Source organism: Hyperolius riggenbachi, chromosome 11, assembly GCF_040937935.1.
Source record: "Hyperolius riggenbachi isolate aHypRig1 chromosome 11, aHypRig1.pri, whole genome shotgun sequence".
In the NCBI taxonomy this organism is placed as follows: Eukaryota; Metazoa; Chordata; class Amphibia; order Anura; family Hyperoliidae; genus Hyperolius; species Hyperolius riggenbachi.
The window spans coordinates 108,972,990-108,994,066 of NC_090656.1; the positions used below are offsets into that span (position 1 = coordinate 108,972,990).

Sequence of the window (21,077 nt, forward strand, 5' to 3'; positions counted from 1 at the left end):
TTCACTGAACAGAACCGGTATACAGTAGCGGCTCCACTGAACAGAACAGGTATACAGTGGCGGGTTCACTGAACACAACAGGTATGCAGTGGCGGGTTCACTGAACAGTACAAGTATGCAGTGGCGGGTCCACTGAACACAACAGGTATGCAGTGGCGGGTCCACTGAACACAACAGGTATGCAGTGGCGGGTTCACTGAACAGAACCGGTATACAGTAGCGGCTCCACTGAACAGAACAGGTATACAGTGGCGGGTTCACTGAACACAACAGGTATACAGTGGCGGGTTCACTGAACAGAACAGGTATGCAGTGGCGGGTTCACTGAACAGAACAGGTATGCAGTGGCGGGTTCACTGAACAGTACAGGTATGCAGTGGCGGGTTCACTGAACACAACAGGTATGCAGTGGCGGGTTCACTGAACACAACAGGTATGCAGTGGCGGGTTCACTGAACAGTACAGGTATGCAGTGGCAGGTTCACTGAACAGAACAGGTATGCAGTGGCGGGTTCACTGAACACAACAGGTATGCAGTGGCGGGTTCACTGAACAGAACCGGTATACAGTAGCGGCTCCACTGAACAGAACAGGTATACAGTGGCGGGTTCACTGAACACAACAGGTATGCAGTGGCGGGTTCACTGAACAGTACAAGTATGCAGTGGCGGGTCCACTGAACACAACAGGTATGCAGTGGCGGGTCCACTGAACACAACAGGTATGCAGTGGCGGGTTCACTGAACAGAACCGGTATACAGTAGCGGCTCCACTGAACACAACAGGTATACAGTGGCGGGTTCACTGAACACAACAGGTATACAGTGGCGGGTTCACTGAACAGAACAGGTATGCAGTGGCGGGTTCACTGAACAGAACAGGTATGCAGTGGCGGGTTCACTGAACAGTACAGGTATGCAGTGGCGGGTTCACTGAACACAACAGGTATGCAGTGGCGGGTTCACTGAACACAACAGGTATGCAGTGGCGGGTTCACTGAACAGTACAGGTATGCAGTGGCAGGTTCACTGAACAGAACAGGTATGCAGTGGCGGGTTCACTGAACAGGTATACAGTGGCGTGTTCACTGAACAGAACAGGTATACAGTGGTGGGTTCACTGAACAGAACAGGTATGCAGTGGCGGGTTCACTGAACAGAACAGGTATGCAGTGGCGGGTTCACTGAACAGTACAGGTATGCAGTGGCAGGTTCACTGAACAGAACAGGTATGCAGTGGCAGGTTCACTGAACAGAACAGGTATGCAGTGGCGGGTTCACTGAACAGGTATACAGTGGCGTGTTCACTGAACAGAACAGGTATGCAGTGGTGGGTCCACTGAACAGAACAGGTATGCAGTGGCAGGTTCACTGAACAGTACAGGTATGCAGTGGCGGGTTCACTGAACACAACAGGTATGCAGTGGTGGGTTCACTGAACAGAACCGGTATACAGTAGCGGCTCCACTGAACAGAACAGGTATGCAGTGGCGGGTTCACTGAACAGTACAAGTATGCAGTGGCGGGTTCACTGAACAGTACAAGTATGCAGTGGCGGGTTCACTGAACAGTACAGGTATGCAGTGGCGGGTTCACTGAACAGTACAGGTATGCAGTGGCGGGTTCACTGAACAGTACAGGTATGCAGTGGCGGGTTCACTGAACAGTACAGGTATGCAGTGGCGGGTTCACTGAACAGTACAGGTATGCAGTGGCGGGTTCACTGAACAGTACAGGTATACAGTGGCGGGTTCACTGAACACAACAGGTATGCAGTGGCGGGTTCACTGAACACAACAGGTATGCAGTGGCAGGTTCACTGAACACAACAGGTATGCAGTGGCGGGTTCACTGAACAGGTATACAGTGGCGGGTCCACTGAACAGTACAGGTATGCAGTGGCGGGTTCACAGAACAGGTATGCAGTGGCAGGTTCACTGAACAGAACAGGTATGCAGTGGCGTGTTCACTGAACAGAACAGGTATACAGTGGCGTGTTCACTGAACAGAACAGGTATGCAGTGGTGGGTCCACTGAACAGAACAGGTATGCAGTGGTGGGTCCACTGAACAGAACAGGTATGCAGTGGCGGGTTCACTGAACAGTACAGGTATGCAGTGGCAGGTTCACTGAACAGTACAGGTATGCAGTGGCGGGTTCACTGAACACAACAGGTATGCAGTGGCGGGTTCACTGAACAGAACCGGTATACAGTAGCGGCTCCACTGAACAGTACAGGTATGCAGTGGCGGGTTCACTGAACAGTACAGGTATGCAGTGGCGGGTTCACTGAACAGTACAGGTATACAGTGGCGGGTTCACTGAACACAACAGGTATGCAGTGGCGGGTTCACTGAACAGTACAGGTATGCAGTGGCGGGTTCACTGAACAGTACAGGTATGCAGTGGCGGGTTCACTGAACACAACAGGTATGCAGTGGCGGGTTCACTGAACACAACAGGTATGCAGTGGCGGGTTCACTGAACACAACAGGTATGCAGTGGCAGGTTCACTGAACACAACAGGTATGCAGTGGCGGGTTCACTGAACAGGTATACAGTGGCGGGTCCACTGATCAGAACAGGTATGCAGTGGCAGGTTCACTGAACACAACAGGTATGCAGTGGTGGGTTCACTGAACAGGTATGCAGTGGTGGGTTCACTGAACAGGTATGCAGTGGTGGGTTCACTGAACAGGTATGCAGTGGTGGGTTCACTGAACAGGTATGCAGTGGTGGGTTCACTGAACAGGTATGCAGTGGTGGGTTCACTGAACAGGTATGCAGTGGTGGGTTCACTGAACAGGTATGCAGTGGTGGGTTCACTGAACAGGTATGCAGTGGTGGGTTCACTGAACAGGTATGCAGTGGTGGGTTCACAGAACAGGTATGCAGTGGTGGGTTCACAGTACAGGTATGCAGTGGTGGGTTCACAGAACAGGTATGCAGCCAGGAACAAGCTAAGCCTAACTAATCTTTCCCTATGAGAGACAGTCTGCAGCAGCTCGCCCTACTCTCACTAATGCAGGCACACGAGTGACCGTAATGGCCGCCGCTGCCTGCCTTATATAAGGGGGGTGGAGCTCCAGGGGCTAGTGTAGCCTAATTGGCTACACTGGGCCTGCTGACTGTGATGTAGAGGGTCAAAGTTGACCCTCCATGTGCATTATGGGGCGAACCGAACTTGCGCAAAGGTTCGCCTGCGGGACGCGAACGCGAACCACGGAAGTTCGCATGGAACCGTTCGCAGGCGAACCGTTCGGCCCAACTGTACTGGTTGATTGTGGATCAAACAATATGAATAAATTACATGGCAAATATATCAATCCTTTTTTGATCTCTCATCTATTTTTAACTTCTCACTTTGCAGTATATTGATTTAGTTTTTTTGGGGGGGGTTTTCCCGCTTTTCGCTAAAGTTCCTTTTTAATTCATCCATTGTGCACCACTGAAAAACACAATAAATGTCATAACTTTGATTCTGCGTCTCGTTTTTAAAAGACAACTGACCCGAAAGGGTTATGGAGGCTGCCATATTTATTGCATTTTAAAGAATGCTAATTGCCTGGCCATCCTGGCTGATCCTCTGCCTCAGTGATTCAGACACTACTGATGCATGAAAGGGCAGCAGGATGCCAGGCAACTGGTATTGTTTGTAATAGGAAATAAATATGGCAGCCTCCATACCCCTCTCAGGTCAGTTGTCCTTTAGTCTTCCAGATCTCCAGCCTTGAAAAAAGCAGAGCATGTCCGGACTGCAGCCACATCTTGGGATTGCAGGTGTGCCTGACTCTGCACCTCCTTTTGAAGCAAGATACTAGTTAAATTTAATAAGAAAACCATCACATGACGGACAAATTCTTTACCTTTCTTTTTTGATTGAAGCCGGTTTAGCATTATCAGCAAATTACCCTCAACTGTTATCTATAATTATATTTACATATTTGTTTAGCTTTACATTTTCAACATTTGTTCAACTACTGTAGATCCCAAGGAAGCCTGAAATGCACTTTACATCAAAGGCTTATTTTTCTGTAGCGTATTAGCTTTGTTATTTACGCATGTCGTGCAGAGGGAAACATAACAAAGTTCATGTTATGTTATTCTTTATGTCGTGGCTGTTTGTCAGTTTCCCTTTCCTCTCTGGAAATGAAGTCTTGGCTTACTCTGCCATCATTTTATTTATTTTAATACTTTTATGTGTCATCTTGAAGCGTCCAGTGAAATGTAATTACTGGGGGTTTTCAGTGTTGCATGAAGAATTCTTACTTGTAGATAATGAGAAAATTCAGAATAATGCTGCTTATGGTATTTGCAATGCAACTGTCTACGCAGAGCTCATACTTTTCTGATATGTGATAAGGCTGAAAGCTCAGCCCTTCCATTATGAAGGCCTAGGAGCAAAGGCTTTACTGCTGTAATATTGCCTCTAACCTGTCTGCAATGATGTAGCGCTGCTCTGGTGATTATGGCGCACAGACCCGACAGGAATATTAGGCGGCGTCATAAACCACAATGGCCTCAATTCACTAAGGTTATCTCCTGTCCTTAAAGAGAACCCGAGGTGGGTTTGAAGAATATTATCTGCATACAGAGGCTGGATCTGCCTATACAGCCCAGCCTCTGTGGCTATCCCAAATAGAGTTGAGCCGAAATTTTCGTAATTTCGCATTACTATAATTACGCATGCGAAATTTGCGATTACGATGCGAAATTAGCGTAGCGTAATTGCCATTAAAATCGTAATTGAAAATACCGTAAGCGTAATTTTCAACGCGTAATTTCGCGTTTCGTTCATGCCGTAATTTCGCATTAAACGCTACCGTAATTTCGCGTTAAACCGTAATGCTCCGTATAATATAAAAAAGCCGCCGACTTTAAGGGTTAATAGCAAAGCCCCCTTAAATGCTAAGAGCCTCAAATTTGGAGAATATATTAAGGAGATCAGGAGGAATAAGAGGAAAAAAAATTTTTTCAAAAAGACCTTATAGTTTTTGAGAAAATCGATGTTAAAGTTTCAAAGTAAAAATGTATACATTTAAAAACCCGCCGACTTTAACGGTTAATAGCAAAGCCTGCTTAAAGTTTAGGAACACCAAATTCCTAGGGTATATTAAGGGGATCAGTGGGAATAAGAGGAAAATTTTTTTTTCAAAAAGACCTTATAGTTTTTGAGAAAATTGATTTTTAAGTTTCAAGGGCAAAAATGTCTTTTAAATGCGGAAAATGTCAGTTTTTTTTGCACAGGTAACAATAGTGTATTATTTTCATAGATTCCCCCAAGTGGGAAGAGTTTTACTTACTTCGTTCTGAGTGTGGGAAATATAAAAAAAAAACGACGTGGGGTCCCCCCACTCAGACCTCTTTAACCCCTTGTCCCCCATGCAGGCTGGGATAGCCAGAATGCGGTGCACCGGCCGCGTGGGGCTCCGCACCCTGACTATACCAGCCCGCATGGTTCATGGATTGGGGGGGAGCCAAGCTTTCCCCTCCCCCTCCGAGCCCTTGTCCAATCCAAGGACAAGGGGCTCTTCTCCACCTCCGATGGGTGGTGGAGGTGGAGGCCGCGATTTCCAGTGGGGGGGGTTCATGGTCATTAAAAAGGGGTCCCCCAGATGCCCACCCCCCCTCCCAGGAGAAATGAGTATAGAGGTACTTGTACCCCTTACCCATTTCCTTTAAGAGTTAAAAGTAAATAAACACACAAACACATAGAAAAAGTATTTTAATTGAACAAAAAACACAACCACGAAAAAAGTCCTTTAATATTCTTAATTAACCATTAATACTTACCTGTCCCTTTAAATAAATGATCCCTCGCAATATCCTCGGAAATGTTCTATCAGTTACAATGTAACAAAGTTATTACAATGTAACAACTTTGTTACATTGTAACTACACCGCACCCGACGTCACTCGCCGCTCAGCCGCCGCACGGACCCGACAGAGCTCTGAGCTATATAGCTCAGAGCTCCCTAAGCATCTTTGTATTTGGGCTCCAAGGAGCCCCATTGGTCCTTAGCAGACCAATGGGGTTCCTTCTGATTTGAAGGGACCCCATTGGTCTGCTAAGGACCAATGGGGCTCCTTGGAGCCCAAATTCAAAGATGCTTAGAGAGCTCTGAGCTATATAGCTCAGAGCTCTGTCGGGTCCGTGCAGGACGCTAAGTCCCTGCCGGCTCCGCTGCCCTCCCCGCCTCTCCCACATGTCACCCACATGTGGGTGACATGTGGGCGGGGTGGACAGCGGGAGCTGCGGGGACTTAGCGTCCTGCACGGACGCGTATGCGGCGGCTGAGCGGCGAGTGACGTCGGGTGCGGCGTAGTTACAATGTAACAAAGTTGTTACATTGTAATAACTTTGTTACATTGTAACTGATAGAACATTTCCGAGGATATTGCGTGGGATCATTTATTTAAAGGGACAGGTAAGTATTATTGGTTAATTAAGAATATTAAAGGACTTTTTTCGTGGTTATGTTTTTTGTTCAATTAAAATACTTTTTCTATGTGTTTGTGTGTTTATTTACTTTTAACTCTTAAAGGAAATGGGTAAGGGGTACAAGTACCTCTATACTCATTTCTCCTGGGAGGGGGGGTGGGCATCTGGGGGACCCCTTTTTAAAGGGGGCTCCCAGATTCCACCATGAACCCCCCCAGGAAATCACGGCCTCCACCTCCACCGCCCATCGGAGGTGGAGAAGAGCCCCTTGTCCTTGGATTAACGGGGGTCCCTGTCCCCCCAAATCCCCTCCGTAATGCGGGGGAGCGCTTCCGCATTGGGGCAGGGCTAACCGCCGCAGCCCTGCCCCACGCGTGTCTGTCACACGTATCTCCACCTCTCCCCCGCCCCTCTGTCTTCCTTTACTGAGAGGGGCGGGGGAGAGGCGGCGATGCGCGTCTGATAGACGCGTGTGAGGCAGGGCTGCAGCCGTTAGCCCTGCCTCTAGGAAGGGCTAATCTGCGACCAAGAAGACGACCAAGGTTTGCGGGGGGTGGGTTGGGGGTACAGGGACCCTCGTTCAGCCGCGGGATAGCGGCGTTTTAGCAGGGGCACACATGCCCCTGCTATATATGAGAGCTGAAGCGAGATTTAGTCTCGCTTCAGTGTCTCTTTAAATGGGCCATCATGTAGCCAAGCTCTGGATATTGTCAGCGGCAGTTAGAATGTGATACTGGCGGAAATGGTTGCGCTTTTAGGTTACTTGGGCACCGAGGTCAGCTATCATATAGCCGAACTCTGGCTGCAGAGGTGAGTAATCGGCTCCTGGGGATCAGTGATCTGCTGCAGCATGGCACTTGTTATTGTTTGCTTAGTGTCTGGCATAGGTGGGGGGTTAGTGTTAGGCATAGGTGTGGGGCGGTAGGGTTAGGTGTAGGTAGGGAGAGGTTAGTGTTAGATAAGTTAGGGAAGCTGATAGTAGAATAACAGTAACATTACCAATACTCTAACGGAATGATCCTGCTATCACTGAGCACATGGACACTGCTCTGGGGTGTCACTTAAAGAGACTCTGTAATTAAAAAAAAAAAAGGTCCTCGGGGGGTCGGGTCAACTTGCCTCGGGACTCGGGAGGGGGAAGCTTCAGGGTCCCAATGAGGCGTCCCCCATCCCTGTAGCTGCAGGCAGTCCAGCGCTGGTTCCCCCGAAGTCTCCGGCAATCCTGGCCCGACAAGCCTGACAAGGCTTGATATATTTACTTTCCCTGGTTCCAGCAGGTGGCACTGCTGCGGCTCTCAGTATGGAGATAGGTGGAAATAGCCGATCTTTGTCGGGTCCGCTCTACTACGCAGTCGCAGGAGACTTGCACCTGCTCAGTAGAGCGGCTCGACAGCGATCGGCTATTTCCGCCTATCTCCGAGCAGAGAGCCGATCCTGCGCTGGAGCCAGGAAGGTAAATGTTTACATCCCCGCTATTCGGAGGGGCACAGCGAGACTGCTGTGGGACACAGGAGGGCAGGGGAAGCCTTGATAGGACCAGGAGGCTTCCCCCACTCAAGGTGAGTACCCCCCAGGGGAACTTTTTTTTTTTTTTTTTTTAGTTACAGGTTTTCTTTAAACCTGATAGATTTTCATCAACCAAAATGATCAGAATGTTTTGGGCAACGGATCCCTGAAAAAAAAACAACTGCTACCTGGCTCTTCCTCCCCTCCCTTACAAGCATGACCATATTATTAAAGCTGATATCCCTATAAGATATATTGAACAGATCCTCTTCTCCTGTAGTTATAATTATCTGCTGGGTCTTTTTTTTTTTCTTCTTGTAAATCAGTCCTGGGGCATTGTGCCCTCCGGCTTCTGACACTTAGCCCTGCCCCCGCTGAAAACTCAATCAGGTTTTCTCTATCTCGAGCAGTGAGAACGCCATGTTGTTTTTCAGCTGGGGTGTAGGAACTGATTCACAAGAAGACTTGGCAGGTAATTATAACTTCACAAGAGAAGAGGGCCTGTTAAAGGGGAACTTCAGCCTAAACAAACATACTGTCATTAAGTTACATTAGTTATGTTAATTAGAATAGATAGGTAATATAATCTCCTACCCACCCGATTTTAAAAGAACAGGCAAATAAATGTTTGTGATTCATGGGGCTGCCATCTTTGTCATGGGGGCAGCCATCTTTTTGGTTGAAAGGAGGTGACAGGGAGCAGGAGACACAGTTCCAACTGTCCTGTGTCCTGATTACCCCTCCCAGCTGCACACGCTAGGCTTCAAATGTCAAATTCAAGATGTAAAACAAAAAACAATTGCACCAAAACAGCAGAACGAGAACAACATCAGAAAACCCATCATGCTTTGCACAGCATTAGGGGAAAAATGCCCGGGCAGTTTTTTTCTGTGCAGCTAAAAATGAGGCTTGTATAAGAGAAACAAAGTTCTGATGCTGTGAAACAGTTAAGAAACACCAAGCCTTTCCAGTACTGCTGAGTCAATTTTTAGTCTGGAGGTTCACTTTAAGTATGTGTTTTAGGCTGGATATCCGCTTTAAGCTTTATCAACTCGCTCTTTTGGTCTAGGAAATTGGTTTGCATCATAGTTGCTTGCAAAATTTTAAGACAATTAATTAGGAGTGAAAACCTACAGACGTACTGGAGAGATTCATTAGTAGTGAGTATGGCCTTGGACCCAATTGCAGGTTTTTGGCCAGTGTTTTGCACAGCATTTACGTTCTGAAAGACCCCCTCATTCACTTCAATAAGAATCTTAGCTAAATAGTTTGTTCAAGTGAAGGAGATAGCGATTTTCAACATGTAAACTCTGTGCAATATGCTGCCAGTGGGTCCCAAGGTTAAAGGAGGTTACCTGACTCTGATGCCACTAGTCGAAAAATACCTGGGAGGGGCATGAGGCGAGAACAGAGAGGGGGTGGTGGGATGTTGCAGGTGGTCTGAGTATTATGCTTTATAATACTCAAGCCTTGCTCTTTCCAGGCTTGAGTATTATAAAGAATCATTCGACTCCGACTCCCAACTCAGACTCCTCAGTTTATGAAATCAACGACTCCAACTCTGACTCCAGGTGCCCAAAATTACTCCGACTCCTCGACTCTGACTCCGACTCCACAGCCCTGTGTAATAGCTCATACCACGAATGGTATTTGACAGTCTGAAGGCCGTAACAGATGATTCAATAGTGTGCAAAGCTTTGTAAATCCTTTTGCACCTCCACACAGCTAACCTGCTTAATCTAAAATTGCTCTGAAAAGTTTAATGAAGTCGGGCACCCATGTCCGAAGCCATTTCTAGGCTCAGGCAAACTAGGTGATTGCTTGCTGTGCCTAGTCCATTATATTGCCACAGGGTGCTGCAGAGCTGGCAGTGGATCATGCAGTATGCACCTCCTGCGCGTCTTAAAAAAAAAAAAGGGCATCTGGTAAAACTGAAAAAGGTGTTTTTGGCTATTCTTGCACTGACCCCCCCCCACCGATGCCTAACCTAAAGCACCTACCCCCTCAGCTAACCTTATCCCCCCTCCTTCCATGGTTAACCTGAACCCCCCCACCACGGCTAACTTTAACCACTCCCCACCCCCACTGCTAATTTAACTATTTCCCAACCCACAGCTAACCATTACTCTATGGGGGAGCACTACTGGAGGAAAATTGCATGGGGATGGCACTAATGTGGAAATCCCTATAAATGGGAGAACGGTGTGTGGGGTCATGAAATGGAGGCATATTGTATGTTGGTTCAATGGGTAGCAGTAATTTCCAACGCACACCTCATTTTCTACTTGGTACTTTACCAACATTGCCAGTTGTCGCTTGTAATTGTCATTCGTAAGCCTCATGGAGAAGCTAAAAAAGGACAGACCTCTGCATCAGTAAGCCACACAAATGTCCACCACTTTTCTGTGTATAATCATTATGTTATCAGCAGCTCTTTGCACACAGCAATTTTTTTTTGGGGGGGGGGGTTACGGTTATTTATTTTTGTATAGTAAATGTCCATATTGCTTCTTCTTACAGTAACCAAGAAGACTTTTGGACTACTAGATATCAACAGTGGGCCTTTCATTAGAACAAGCAGCTTCACCGATGATCTGGACGTGGAGGCTGACACTTTACTCACTCCAATAACTCATATCTCAGAGTAGGTGCTTGCTTTGTGGTGGTGTTAGTTGGATAACCCCATACTTTTTTTTTGTATATCTCAAATGTAATAATCTAAGGTGAAATATGATTTGCAGCTATTGGCATGAACTAATTTTTATGTGAAGCCTGAAGGGGAGGGGGGGGTATATTGAAAAGCATATAGGCATAAACATGGCCATGTAACTGGGCATGTATGTATCATCGTTATCTAATGGGCGACCTGAATGGAACAGTGGAAAAATGTAAATGAAGAGCATGCCAGCTTGCCCAGCTGTTGGTACCTGCAGGCAAGCGGTGAAAGTATGACTAGGGCATCTAGGGATAAGTGTGCTTTATTAATGTAAAAGCATATGCTTACTCATCAAGACTGCAAGCAGAACACATGGTTTTCTTTCTAGATAACTCTAGGTGTGGTAAAATGACTTAAGCCTGTTATATAGGTTTTAGGCATGTCACCCAGCGGGTATTGACAGGTTGTACAGTTGCATTGCTAGCTTGCGATGTGTCCTGTTGCTTTGTGTGTGTGTGGTGTGTGTGTGTGTGTGTGTGTGGGGGGGGGGGGGGGCAGAACAGGAGTGATGACTTCATGTGGTGGGTGGGGTAAGTGGGGAGAGCAATGCTCTCAGCCGCTGCTTGGCCGAAGCGATCCGCCAATTGGATTGTTTGCAGAGCGTCTAAGAAGAGGTCATTGGCTGCAGTACAGACTGTATGCAGGGTGGAAGTATGCCACATCCTTGTATAAGTGATGTCACCTTCTCTGAACTGTGGCAATGCATCTCCTACCCACTAATTATAAGGCAGGTTGGAAATGTCCATCACAAGGAATCATCTTCTATCCGGTGCCAATGGACTGTGTGTAAGGGCCCACAGGAAAACACTGTACATGTGCATTGGACCACTACTGCTCGCTCCTGAAAACTGTTCCGTACCAGACCTATTGTGCCCCAGCTCTTATTCAGCTGCAGTACTGTAGTGTTCTGATTAAATCTCTTGCTACATAAAGAGTCAAAGTTCAGTGCACCATGCTTGTCCCACTCTAGCTTCAGTTCCAAAGACTAGCCCAGTCTTAGCGCCTAATGTGTCCAAGAGGAGTGCAATCCAACACCTGGAGCAAGGGGCGTAACTAGGGGCCCTAAGCAGTAAGGAGGCCTCAACTACTACTTCACTTCACCGATAAAGGGGCCCATCCTTCAGATCAGATGTTTTTTTGTGGCTGCACTTGCTATGCGTGTGAAGATTACAATTTTCGCATTTGTTTTATGAAGCTTGTGTGATGGGCCCCCAAGCTGTGAGGGTCACCTGGGTTGGCGAGGGAAAGGGTGTGACCATCGGGGGACCCCACCAAAGTTTTGCTGGGCGGTCCCATGATTTGTAGTTACGCTCTTGCCTGGAGCATCTGCTTTGGGCTTTGTACTGTTGGGACAGTTTCCATTATGCTACTAACACCTAGTTACACATCTACAACCTTGTGTTTGATAATGTTAACTTTTTGTCACAGTCTGAGGGAACACCACCGAGCTGCAGTGAAAGTCATACGGAGAATGCAGTATTTTGTGGCCAAGAAAAAATTCCAGGTGAGAGAGATTCACATTGTGGTTTTTCTGGATTGGAATATGGATTAAAGTGGGAAATGTTTGCAAATGTGAGGAATCATTTGGGCTAATGCTGACACAATGCAGCAGCTCTTTGCCTTCCAGGACGCAGCATTTCAAGGGAACCTGAAGCGAAAGGTATATGGAGGCTGCCATTTGTATTTCCTTTTATACAATATCAGTTGCCTGACACTCCTGCTGATCGTTCTGACAACAGTAGTGTCTAAATCACACACCTGAACCAAGCATGCAGCTAATCAATTGTTCTGTATATACAGAGGTGCTAATCAAGAAAAATCTATATTTAAAAACGAGGGGCCCTATTTTTAAGCTGTTTTTAATATACAGTGGCTTGCAAGTGTTTGGCCTCCTTGAAGTTTTCCACATTTTGTCATATTACTGCCACAAACATGAATCCATTTTATTGGAATTCCACGTGATAGACCAATACAAAGTGGTGTACACATGAGAAGTGGAATGAAAATCATACATGATTCCAAACATTTTTTACAAATAAATAACTGCAAAGTGGGGTGTGCATAATTATTCAGCCCCCTGAGTCAATACTTTGTAGAACCACCTTTTGCTGCAATTACAGTTAGGGTATGTCTCTACCAGCTTTGCACATCTAGAGACTGAAATCCTTGCCCATTCTTTTTTGCAAAACCGCTCCAGCTCAGTCAGATTAGATGGACAGCGTTTGTGAACAGCAGTTTTCAGATCTTGCCACAGATTCTCGATTAGATTTAGATCTGGACTTTGACTGGGCCATTCTAACACATGGATGTGTTTTGTTTTAAACCATTCCATTGTTGCCCTGGCTTTATGTTTAGGGTTGTTGTCCTGCTGGAAGGTGAACCTCCGCCCCAGTCTCAAGTCTTTTGCAGACTCCAAGAGGATTTCTTCCAAGATTGCCCTGTATTTGACTCAATCCATCTTCCCATCAACTCTTCAGCAGGGACAGGAAAGCTGGTCAGAGAGGCACCCCCAGAGCATGATGCTGCCACCACCATATTTGACAGTGGGGCTGGTGTGTTTAGACTGATATGCTGTGTTAGTTTTCCACCACACATAGCGTTTTGCATTTTGACCAAAAAGTTCCATTTTGGTCTCATCTGACCAGAGCACCTTCTTCCACATGTTTGCTGTGTCCCCCACATGACTTGTGCAAACTTCAAATGGTACTTCTTATGCTTTTCTGTTAACAATGACTTTCTTCTTGGCACTCTTCCATAAAGACCAACTTTGTGCAGTGCACAACTAATAGTTGTCCTATGGACAGATTCCCCCACCTAAACTGTAGATCTCTGCAGCTCGTCCAGAGTCACCATGAGCCTCTTGACTGCAATTCTGATCAGCGCTCTCCTTGTTCGGCCTGTGAGTTTAGGTGGACGGCCTTGTCTTGGTAGGTTTACAGTTGTGCCATACTCCTTCCATTTCTGATTGATTGCTTGAACAGTGCTTCGTGGGATGTCCAAGGCTTTGGAATTTTTTTTGTAGCCTAAGCCTGCTTTAAATTTCTTAATAACTTTATCCCTCACCTGTCTGGTGTGTTCTTTGGACTTCATGGTGTTGTTGCTCCCAATATTCTCTTAGACAACTGAGGCCGTCACAGAGCAGCTGTATTTGTACTGACATTAAATTACACACAGATGCACTCTATTTAGTCATTAGCACTCATCAGGCAATGTTTATGGTAAACTGACTGCACTCAGACCAAAGGGGGCTGAATAATTACGCACACCCCACTTTGCAGTTATTGATTTGTAAAAAATGTTTAGAATAATGTACGAATGTCGTTCCACTTCTCACGTGTACACCACTTTGTATTGGTCTTTCACGTGGAATTCCAATAAAATTGATTCATGTTTGTGGCAGTAATGTGACAAAATGTGGAAAACTTCAAGGTGGCTGAATACTTTTGCAAGCCACTGTATATTATTATTGATTGGCATCTCTGTATATACAAATTGATTATCCACTCGGTAGATGGGTGTTCTCGCCCTTTTTCCTTTTCCATGGAGAGCGACTTCCTAGCATGAATGGGGACAGGATAATCTCCTCGTCTGCGCATATAGTGGTTGCCTAAAGGCCCATACACACGTCGGATTCTTCCGAACGACTGGTCGTTTGAACAACCCGTCATTCAGTCGTCCGCGCGCAAAATCGGGCATGTGTACAGTCCGTCGTTCGGGTGATAAGACTGGTCGGCGGATCGCTCAAAATCGGTCTTACCACCCGAACGACTGACTGTGCACACGCCCGATTTGGCGTGCGGACGACTAAACGACGGGACGTTCAAACGACCCGTCCGGAAAAATCCGATGTGTGTATGGGCCTTTAGCAGGCAACCCACCTTTGTGAGTAAAATTTTAATGTTTACCTATTACTTCACATACCAACAATAACACACTATTTGTGGCTCTCGAATTGTTCCTTTTTTGTCTTCACATGCAGCTAATCCAGTCAAAAACATGTGATCTGCATTTGCTTGTTCAGCGTCTGTGCCTAAAAGTATTAAGGACACAGGATCAGTAGGAATGGTTTCAAAGAAAAATGGCAGCGTCTATATCCCTTTCACAACAGGTTCCCTTTAAAATGTACCTGAAGTCAGAAATTGTGTTGCAAATAAAAGGAATTTGTAAACACATCTCACATATATGATTCTACAAGTACCTTTTTGTTTACGCTGCTGCTGCTCTGATCAATAGGGATTTCTAGTTCACTCTGATGTGTGTCTTATGCTGGGTACACACAGTGTGTGGTTTTTTTTTGGTCGATTTTCCGTCCGATCGATTTCCGATTCGATTTTACTAACAAATTCTGATTTGATTCTGTTATCTTTTCTTAACTATTTCCATTCGCTTCTATGAGAAATTGATCATAAAAATGATCGAAAATAAGATCGGATTTGTCGGAAATTATCTATCGAACCATCTATCTAACACAAAATTGTATGGTGTGTACCTAGCATAAGTGTTTGACCCTGTTTTGCCGGTCTATTGCAAGGCTACCCTTTGGTGAGGGGTTGCAGGAGGTACCACTGAACTGTATCAGAACAAAATATTCTGGTATGTTCTTGGCTGGATCTGTATGGCAGTCAGGAAATTAATTTTGTGAGGCATGCTGATCACTTTTTGGGTCATGTCAGCATAACCAAGACACTTTTAATGCACCTGTGGTCTGTAGTATTATTAATATTATGTATATAGTGCTGACATTTTACACAGTGATTTACAGAGTAGACAATCTTTTTACTTCATGTCCCCGCCATAATACTATGCCCATCGTAGTCTAGGGCCAATTTTAGGAGGAGGCCAATTAATTCTGTATGTTTTTAGGGTGTGGGAGGAAACCAGAGTGCCCAGAGAAAACCTATTCAGACACAGGGAAAACAATCATACTCCTTGCAGATAATTCCCTGGCTGGTATTTGAAATCGGGGATTCAGCACTGCAAGGTGAAAGTGCTATCTCCTATACCACTCTGCTGCCCGTATATATGGCTGTCACCTTCCCTGATTCATTGTTACCCGTTTTCTTGTAGCGTCAGCAGTCCCTGTTGTTCTAGAGGTCCATGTGCCACCAGGCTGCATGTCAACAGCACAGCCTTAAGCAGTACTTGCACCTGCCTAGAAGACCATTTTATATCTAAGCTATCAACTAAGCTGTGAAGGTATATTAATTTTCTGGACTTCCAGTAACCAAGACGGCTGCCCCATAACATATGGGCAGCAGGTTCTGCAGCTCTGGCTAGTATATGATGCAAGATGACACTATACATGAGGAACATTCTGTTTAGTTGTGTTAAATATAGCAGGCATGTGGTCAAGGTGAGAAAAATTTACTTACGTTTTAGTTTGCGTTAAGCCCTGTATATGGATGCGATGCCTGTACAGGAGCTAGCTTTCCTCTCATGACACCTGCACTTGGACCCCTTCACCTGAGGAGAAGAGGTCAGCAGAAAGTCTACCTGTGAACAATGAAGAAGCTCACATTTTTCTTTACTGGCAAGTAGTGCTGTTAACATATCAACTACAGCTGCTTTTAATTGCATTTTGTTTTTCCTGCAGTAATTGCCTGCAGAGTTGGGAGGTTGGGTTGTGGAGTGATTGGACAGGTTAGACAACATTGTCCAATAGAGTTCTCTTCTCTAAACTCGTTAAGTCACCTCACCATTAGTGGTTTTTGTGTGTGGCTGCTGTTCATAGTAGGCATACTTGACATAACTTCTCTGTCCTATACATCGGGCAGAACAGGAGCCCCTTGGTAGGCCTTCCTAATGCATGGCAGTGGTAAAACTGGCCAATCAAAATTAGTTGTGTGTAAGCGCCCTTAAGGTGTTCACGAATGATGCAATCTTTTTTTTGTCCTATCTTACCATTTCTATATAATATTATTATTTAGCATTTATATAGCTCTGACATCAAGATGTTTATGATTTTTCAAAAGACCTAGTGACACATGCGATTTTAAGAATGCAGCCAGTGTGTACAGGCCCTTAGCCCTGGTTTCTAATAGCTGTAAGAGTCTCCATCCCCCCTTCCCCTCTGTCCTTATTTATCCACGGGAAGGTGTGAATTTAATCAAGTGTGACTACTGTAAATTGTTTGAAGTACATTGTAATTTCTTCCCCCCCCCCCCCCAGCCAATGAAAGCTTTTGTTTGCTTATTGCTACTGCTAATTACAACAGTCCTCATCAGCCTGATCTTTCTAAGGATGGCAGGCCTCAGATGTAGAGCAATAAAAGCCTCTAACAAACATTTAAATGTTAAAAGAAAAGGTAGCATGGGGTTTTTTATCAGCCACATTAATATGCATTTTTAATATGCTATTGAGATGCCCTGAGTGCTTAAAAAAAATGCTTGGTTCTCTTTAATTGCGTTTTTAAGCTGATTTTACACCCTCTACTTGCAGCCCAGTAGCCTTTGTCACAGATTGCTCTTGTTCTCCCCCTTATGTCTGCAGCAAGCCAGGAAGCCGTATGATGTACGAGATGTCATTGAGCAGTACTCACAAGGTCATCTTAATCTGATGGTCAGGATCAAGGAGCTACAGAGAAGGTGCTGTACTAGTTTCCTATTGTTCAGCAGAATGCAGCCACATTCCTGTGAATCTACTTGATAAAAAGAGAGGAAAAAGTCACCTTTGCATCAGGCTCTAAGCAACACAAGTCCAAGATTATTCATGCTATACAAAGTAAAAAAACAACTACAGTAACGTTACCATTTATGTCACCGAATACTGATAACACATTATCTTCATGCCCTTGCTTTACTGTTTGCAGCTCTTGCAAACGGGTCTATATAGCGAATAGCTGTGGTAAAGGTGTCTGTCATGTGGACTAGTCACCTTGCAGCGTACTGCCTGCGTTCCATGATGCGTGTGCAGAGGGCACCTGCCAAGCCCAATGGACTAGGGGGCTTCTCCTAAGCCCACAAGAACCTCCAATTCTAAAGCTAGCTGCTCAAATAAACCCGTAGGCCTCATTCACACTTTATCTGAATTCGCCTGCATCATGTGGAATTGATGTTGCATTCATCACAAATCTAATGTATTTCAACGACATTATATTTGTCTTGCGTTTTTTGTTGTTTTATTCTGTATGTTGTGTTTTTTCTGCAGTTTAAAATTCTTGCAGCAGTGTTTTTTTTCCCATGTGCAAAATGCAAATTGTGTTTAACCATTTCAGCCCGCAGGGATTTTTCACCTTATGCATCAAAGAAATGTTCACCTCCCATTCATTTGCTAATAACTTTATCACTACTTAACACAATTTATTGATCTATAGCTTGTTTTTTGGTGTGGGAAATGAACAGTTAATTTTTAATGTTATTACATGTGTAAATTGTAATGTAAAAAATATGTGATTTAGTTTTACTATTTGGCCACAAGATGGCTACCTTGAGTTATTTTTTTTTCTCCTTGTGCTTCTCGATCACTGGAAGCACAAGGACAGGGAAACTTATTTTTGCAGAAAGACTGAAGCCTCTAGTAAGAGCGCTTCGGTTTTTCTGCTGGGGACACAGATCGGTGATCAGGAATAATGTTCCCGTTCACTGATCCCAGGGCTAACAGGGGACAGCACGGGAGCGTGCCTAAGCGTGGCACCGCAGCAGAGCAGCTGCCTGGACGTGAGCATCACGTCCGGGCGGCAGAAATGGTTAATAGAAGTAAATGGAAAAGCAGAAAAATCACATCCAGTTTTGAAGTTAGATACATTCTCATGTAAATTAAATTCATTGGCATGCACAAAAAAATTACATCTGGAAATTGCATAAAACAGGCACAAAAATTGCAAAATCACAGAGGAAAAATCAAAGGACATTTTTAGCATGTCCAGTTTTCCATTTTGATAGTGTTGGTGTTCCTGCTGCCTGCAGACTTGTCTGTAGCATTTATCATGTCCTTTTACAAGTTTTCAATCCCTTTATTGTAGTATTTCACAATCATAATTACACATCGAAATTCTCAATTATGATGCAAAATCGTAATACCCAACTTAGGGAAAACTCGTAAATGTTTGTAACAGTAATTAGTAACTGTAATTTTGTACAGGGAAAATGCTTTTTAAACCCTTGAAAAATGACAATTGAAAAAACATGTTTCTTTTGCATTTTTAAAATCTATTTTCTCAAACGCTACAGCTGCTTTGTTCCCTCTATTCCTCTTAACATGCGTATGAATTGTGATGGCAGTAGCATGTATGGGAGCTTTGCTATTAACTGCTTAAAGGGAACCTAAACTGAGGATATGGATTTTTCCTTTTAAAATAATACCAGTTGCCTGACTCTCCTGTGTGTCTATTACTTTTAGCCACAGCCCCTCAACAAGCATGCAGATCAGGTGCTCTGACTGAAGTCAGACTGGATTAGCTGCATGCTTGTTTCAGGTGTGTGATTCAGCCACTACTGCAGCCACAGAGATCAGGATTGCCAGGCCACTGGTACTGTTTAAAAGGAAACAACCATATCCCTCTCAGTAAAGGTTCCCTTTAAGCAGGGACGGATCTAGGGGGGGGGGGGGGGGGGGGGGGGCAGGCGGGTCTCTTGCCCCAGGCGCAGTTTGTTGAATTTGGAAAGGCGGCAAAATTTGGATGGGGAATGGCAGTTTAGGCGCCAAAACCTGACCTTTAGGCACCAAAACTGGATGGGAAATGGCAGTTTAGGCGCCAAACCTGACCTTTAGGCGCCAAAACCTGACCTTGCCCCAGGCGCAACTTGGTCTAGATCCGTTCCCTGCCTTTAAGTCAGCGCCAAATTATGTGAAAATTACAAATGGATTACATGAGCTCAATTGAACTTCCAAATCATAATTGCGTATGGCCATAGTTGCAAAAATGTACACAATGTGTAATCATAATTAGCAGATTATGGTCATCACTAATACTTACCTATGGGTTGACGGAACTGAGGGGGGCTTCATGTTATTGCTGCTGAACAAACAGTTACCAGAGTTCTACAGCCATGGGGCAAGTGGCTCAGAAGGAGAAGAAATTAACTTAACAGATGCAAGTTAAATTACTCTCAAAGAATACCTTACATGGCAGATAAAGCAAATGGTTATTACTTTCTAGATGATTCTCATACATAAGACCAAACTGGCCTATTAAAGGGGCACTATGGCAAACAACTGTCAAATCTAAATTTCATATCTATACCTCCATATAAGATGTTGGTTTGTCCCAGAGTATCTGCAATATACATGCTCCTCTCTCTATGTAGCTGTCCCTTACAATAGGCATTATAATCAACCACTTCTAAACCTCTTACTGACAAGTTTTGGACTAGTCAATCTTCTCATGGGGCATTATCAGGATTTATTTTACTTTTAAAAGCATTCTTTAAACACCAAGGGTATACAGTCCAACTGCCAGAATAGTGTGTACATGAGTAGGCAGGCTGTTTGGCATCTTTGTATAGATTCTGTCCAGGGAGTGCTTTTGAAGGAAAATAAACTTTGAGAATCCCCCATGAGTAGATGGACTAATCCAAAACCTGTCGGTAGGAGGTATCAGATTAGAACACATACTAGTGACCTTAGCCGTTTAAAAACGGGCTAAGTTTATTACTTCGCCTCGCCCGCCGTGCGCACACACGCCCACCCCTTCTGGCCCCGTCCTCCTCCGGCTCTTGGCAGTGTCTCTGCGTCTTGTCCCTGCACATGCAAAGTGCAAAAAAGCACTGACACAGGGACAGACGCAAGGACACTTGCAAATTATTATAGAGTATTGTGACAGTGTAATGGTTAAGGGCTCTGCCTCTGACACAGGAGACCAGGGTTCGAATCTCGGCTCTGCCTGTTCAGTAAGCCAGCACTAATTCAGTAGGAGACCTTTGGCAAGTCTCCCTTACTATGCTACTGCCAATAGAGTGCGCCCTAGTGGCTGCTCCTCTGCACTGGCGCTTTGAGTCCGCAAGGAGAAAAGCGCAATATAAATGTTATTTGTCTTGTCTTGTTTTGACAGCTACACAGTAAATGAAAATACTGGCTATGGCATGAATAGTGTAAGTGGCCGGTGGTGGTATAAGAGAAATGCGGTTACTAGTGCCTGATACTGCAAACTTTAATATTCCTGTTTGGTTTTCTTATGATTTTGTGTGCTTTAAGTGATTTTGTGTTTTTATCCTATTTTCTGTGTCATCAGTATTTTTATTTTGCTTTTACTCCTATTCTTTGTAGGCTTGACCAGTCATTGGGGAAGCCCTCATTGTTTCTTTCTGGATCAGGTAATCTTTTATAGATATTCTATTTTAAACTAAACAATACAGAGAGAAACAATCTAAACCTAAACCTACCAACTCTAGAAACAAGTAATATTGAGCAAATGGACGCACCTATTAGCGCAGATGAGATTAGTTTAGCCATCTCATCAATAAACGTAGGCAAAGCA

General features: G+C 44.8%; 1 protein-coding gene across 2 annotated transcripts in view; it reads left to right on the forward strand.

Annotated features, from left to right (window-relative positions):
* Window positions 1-21,077, forward strand: part of KCNQ1 (potassium voltage-gated channel subfamily Q member 1) — a 202,092-nt gene that overhangs the window by 174,869 nt on the left and 6,146 nt on the right. For both annotated transcript variants that reach the window (XM_068261481.1, XM_068261480.1), the window contains exons 12-15: window positions 10,468-10,591; window positions 12,092-12,167; window positions 17,153-17,247; window positions 20,867-20,913. In XM_068261481.1, coding sequence (XP_068117582.1) covers window positions 10,468-10,591; window positions 12,092-12,167; window positions 17,153-17,247; window positions 20,867-20,913 — 342 coding nt within the window. The remainder of the gene's footprint in view (window positions 1-10,467; window positions 10,592-12,091; window positions 12,168-17,152; window positions 17,248-20,866; window positions 20,914-21,077) is intronic.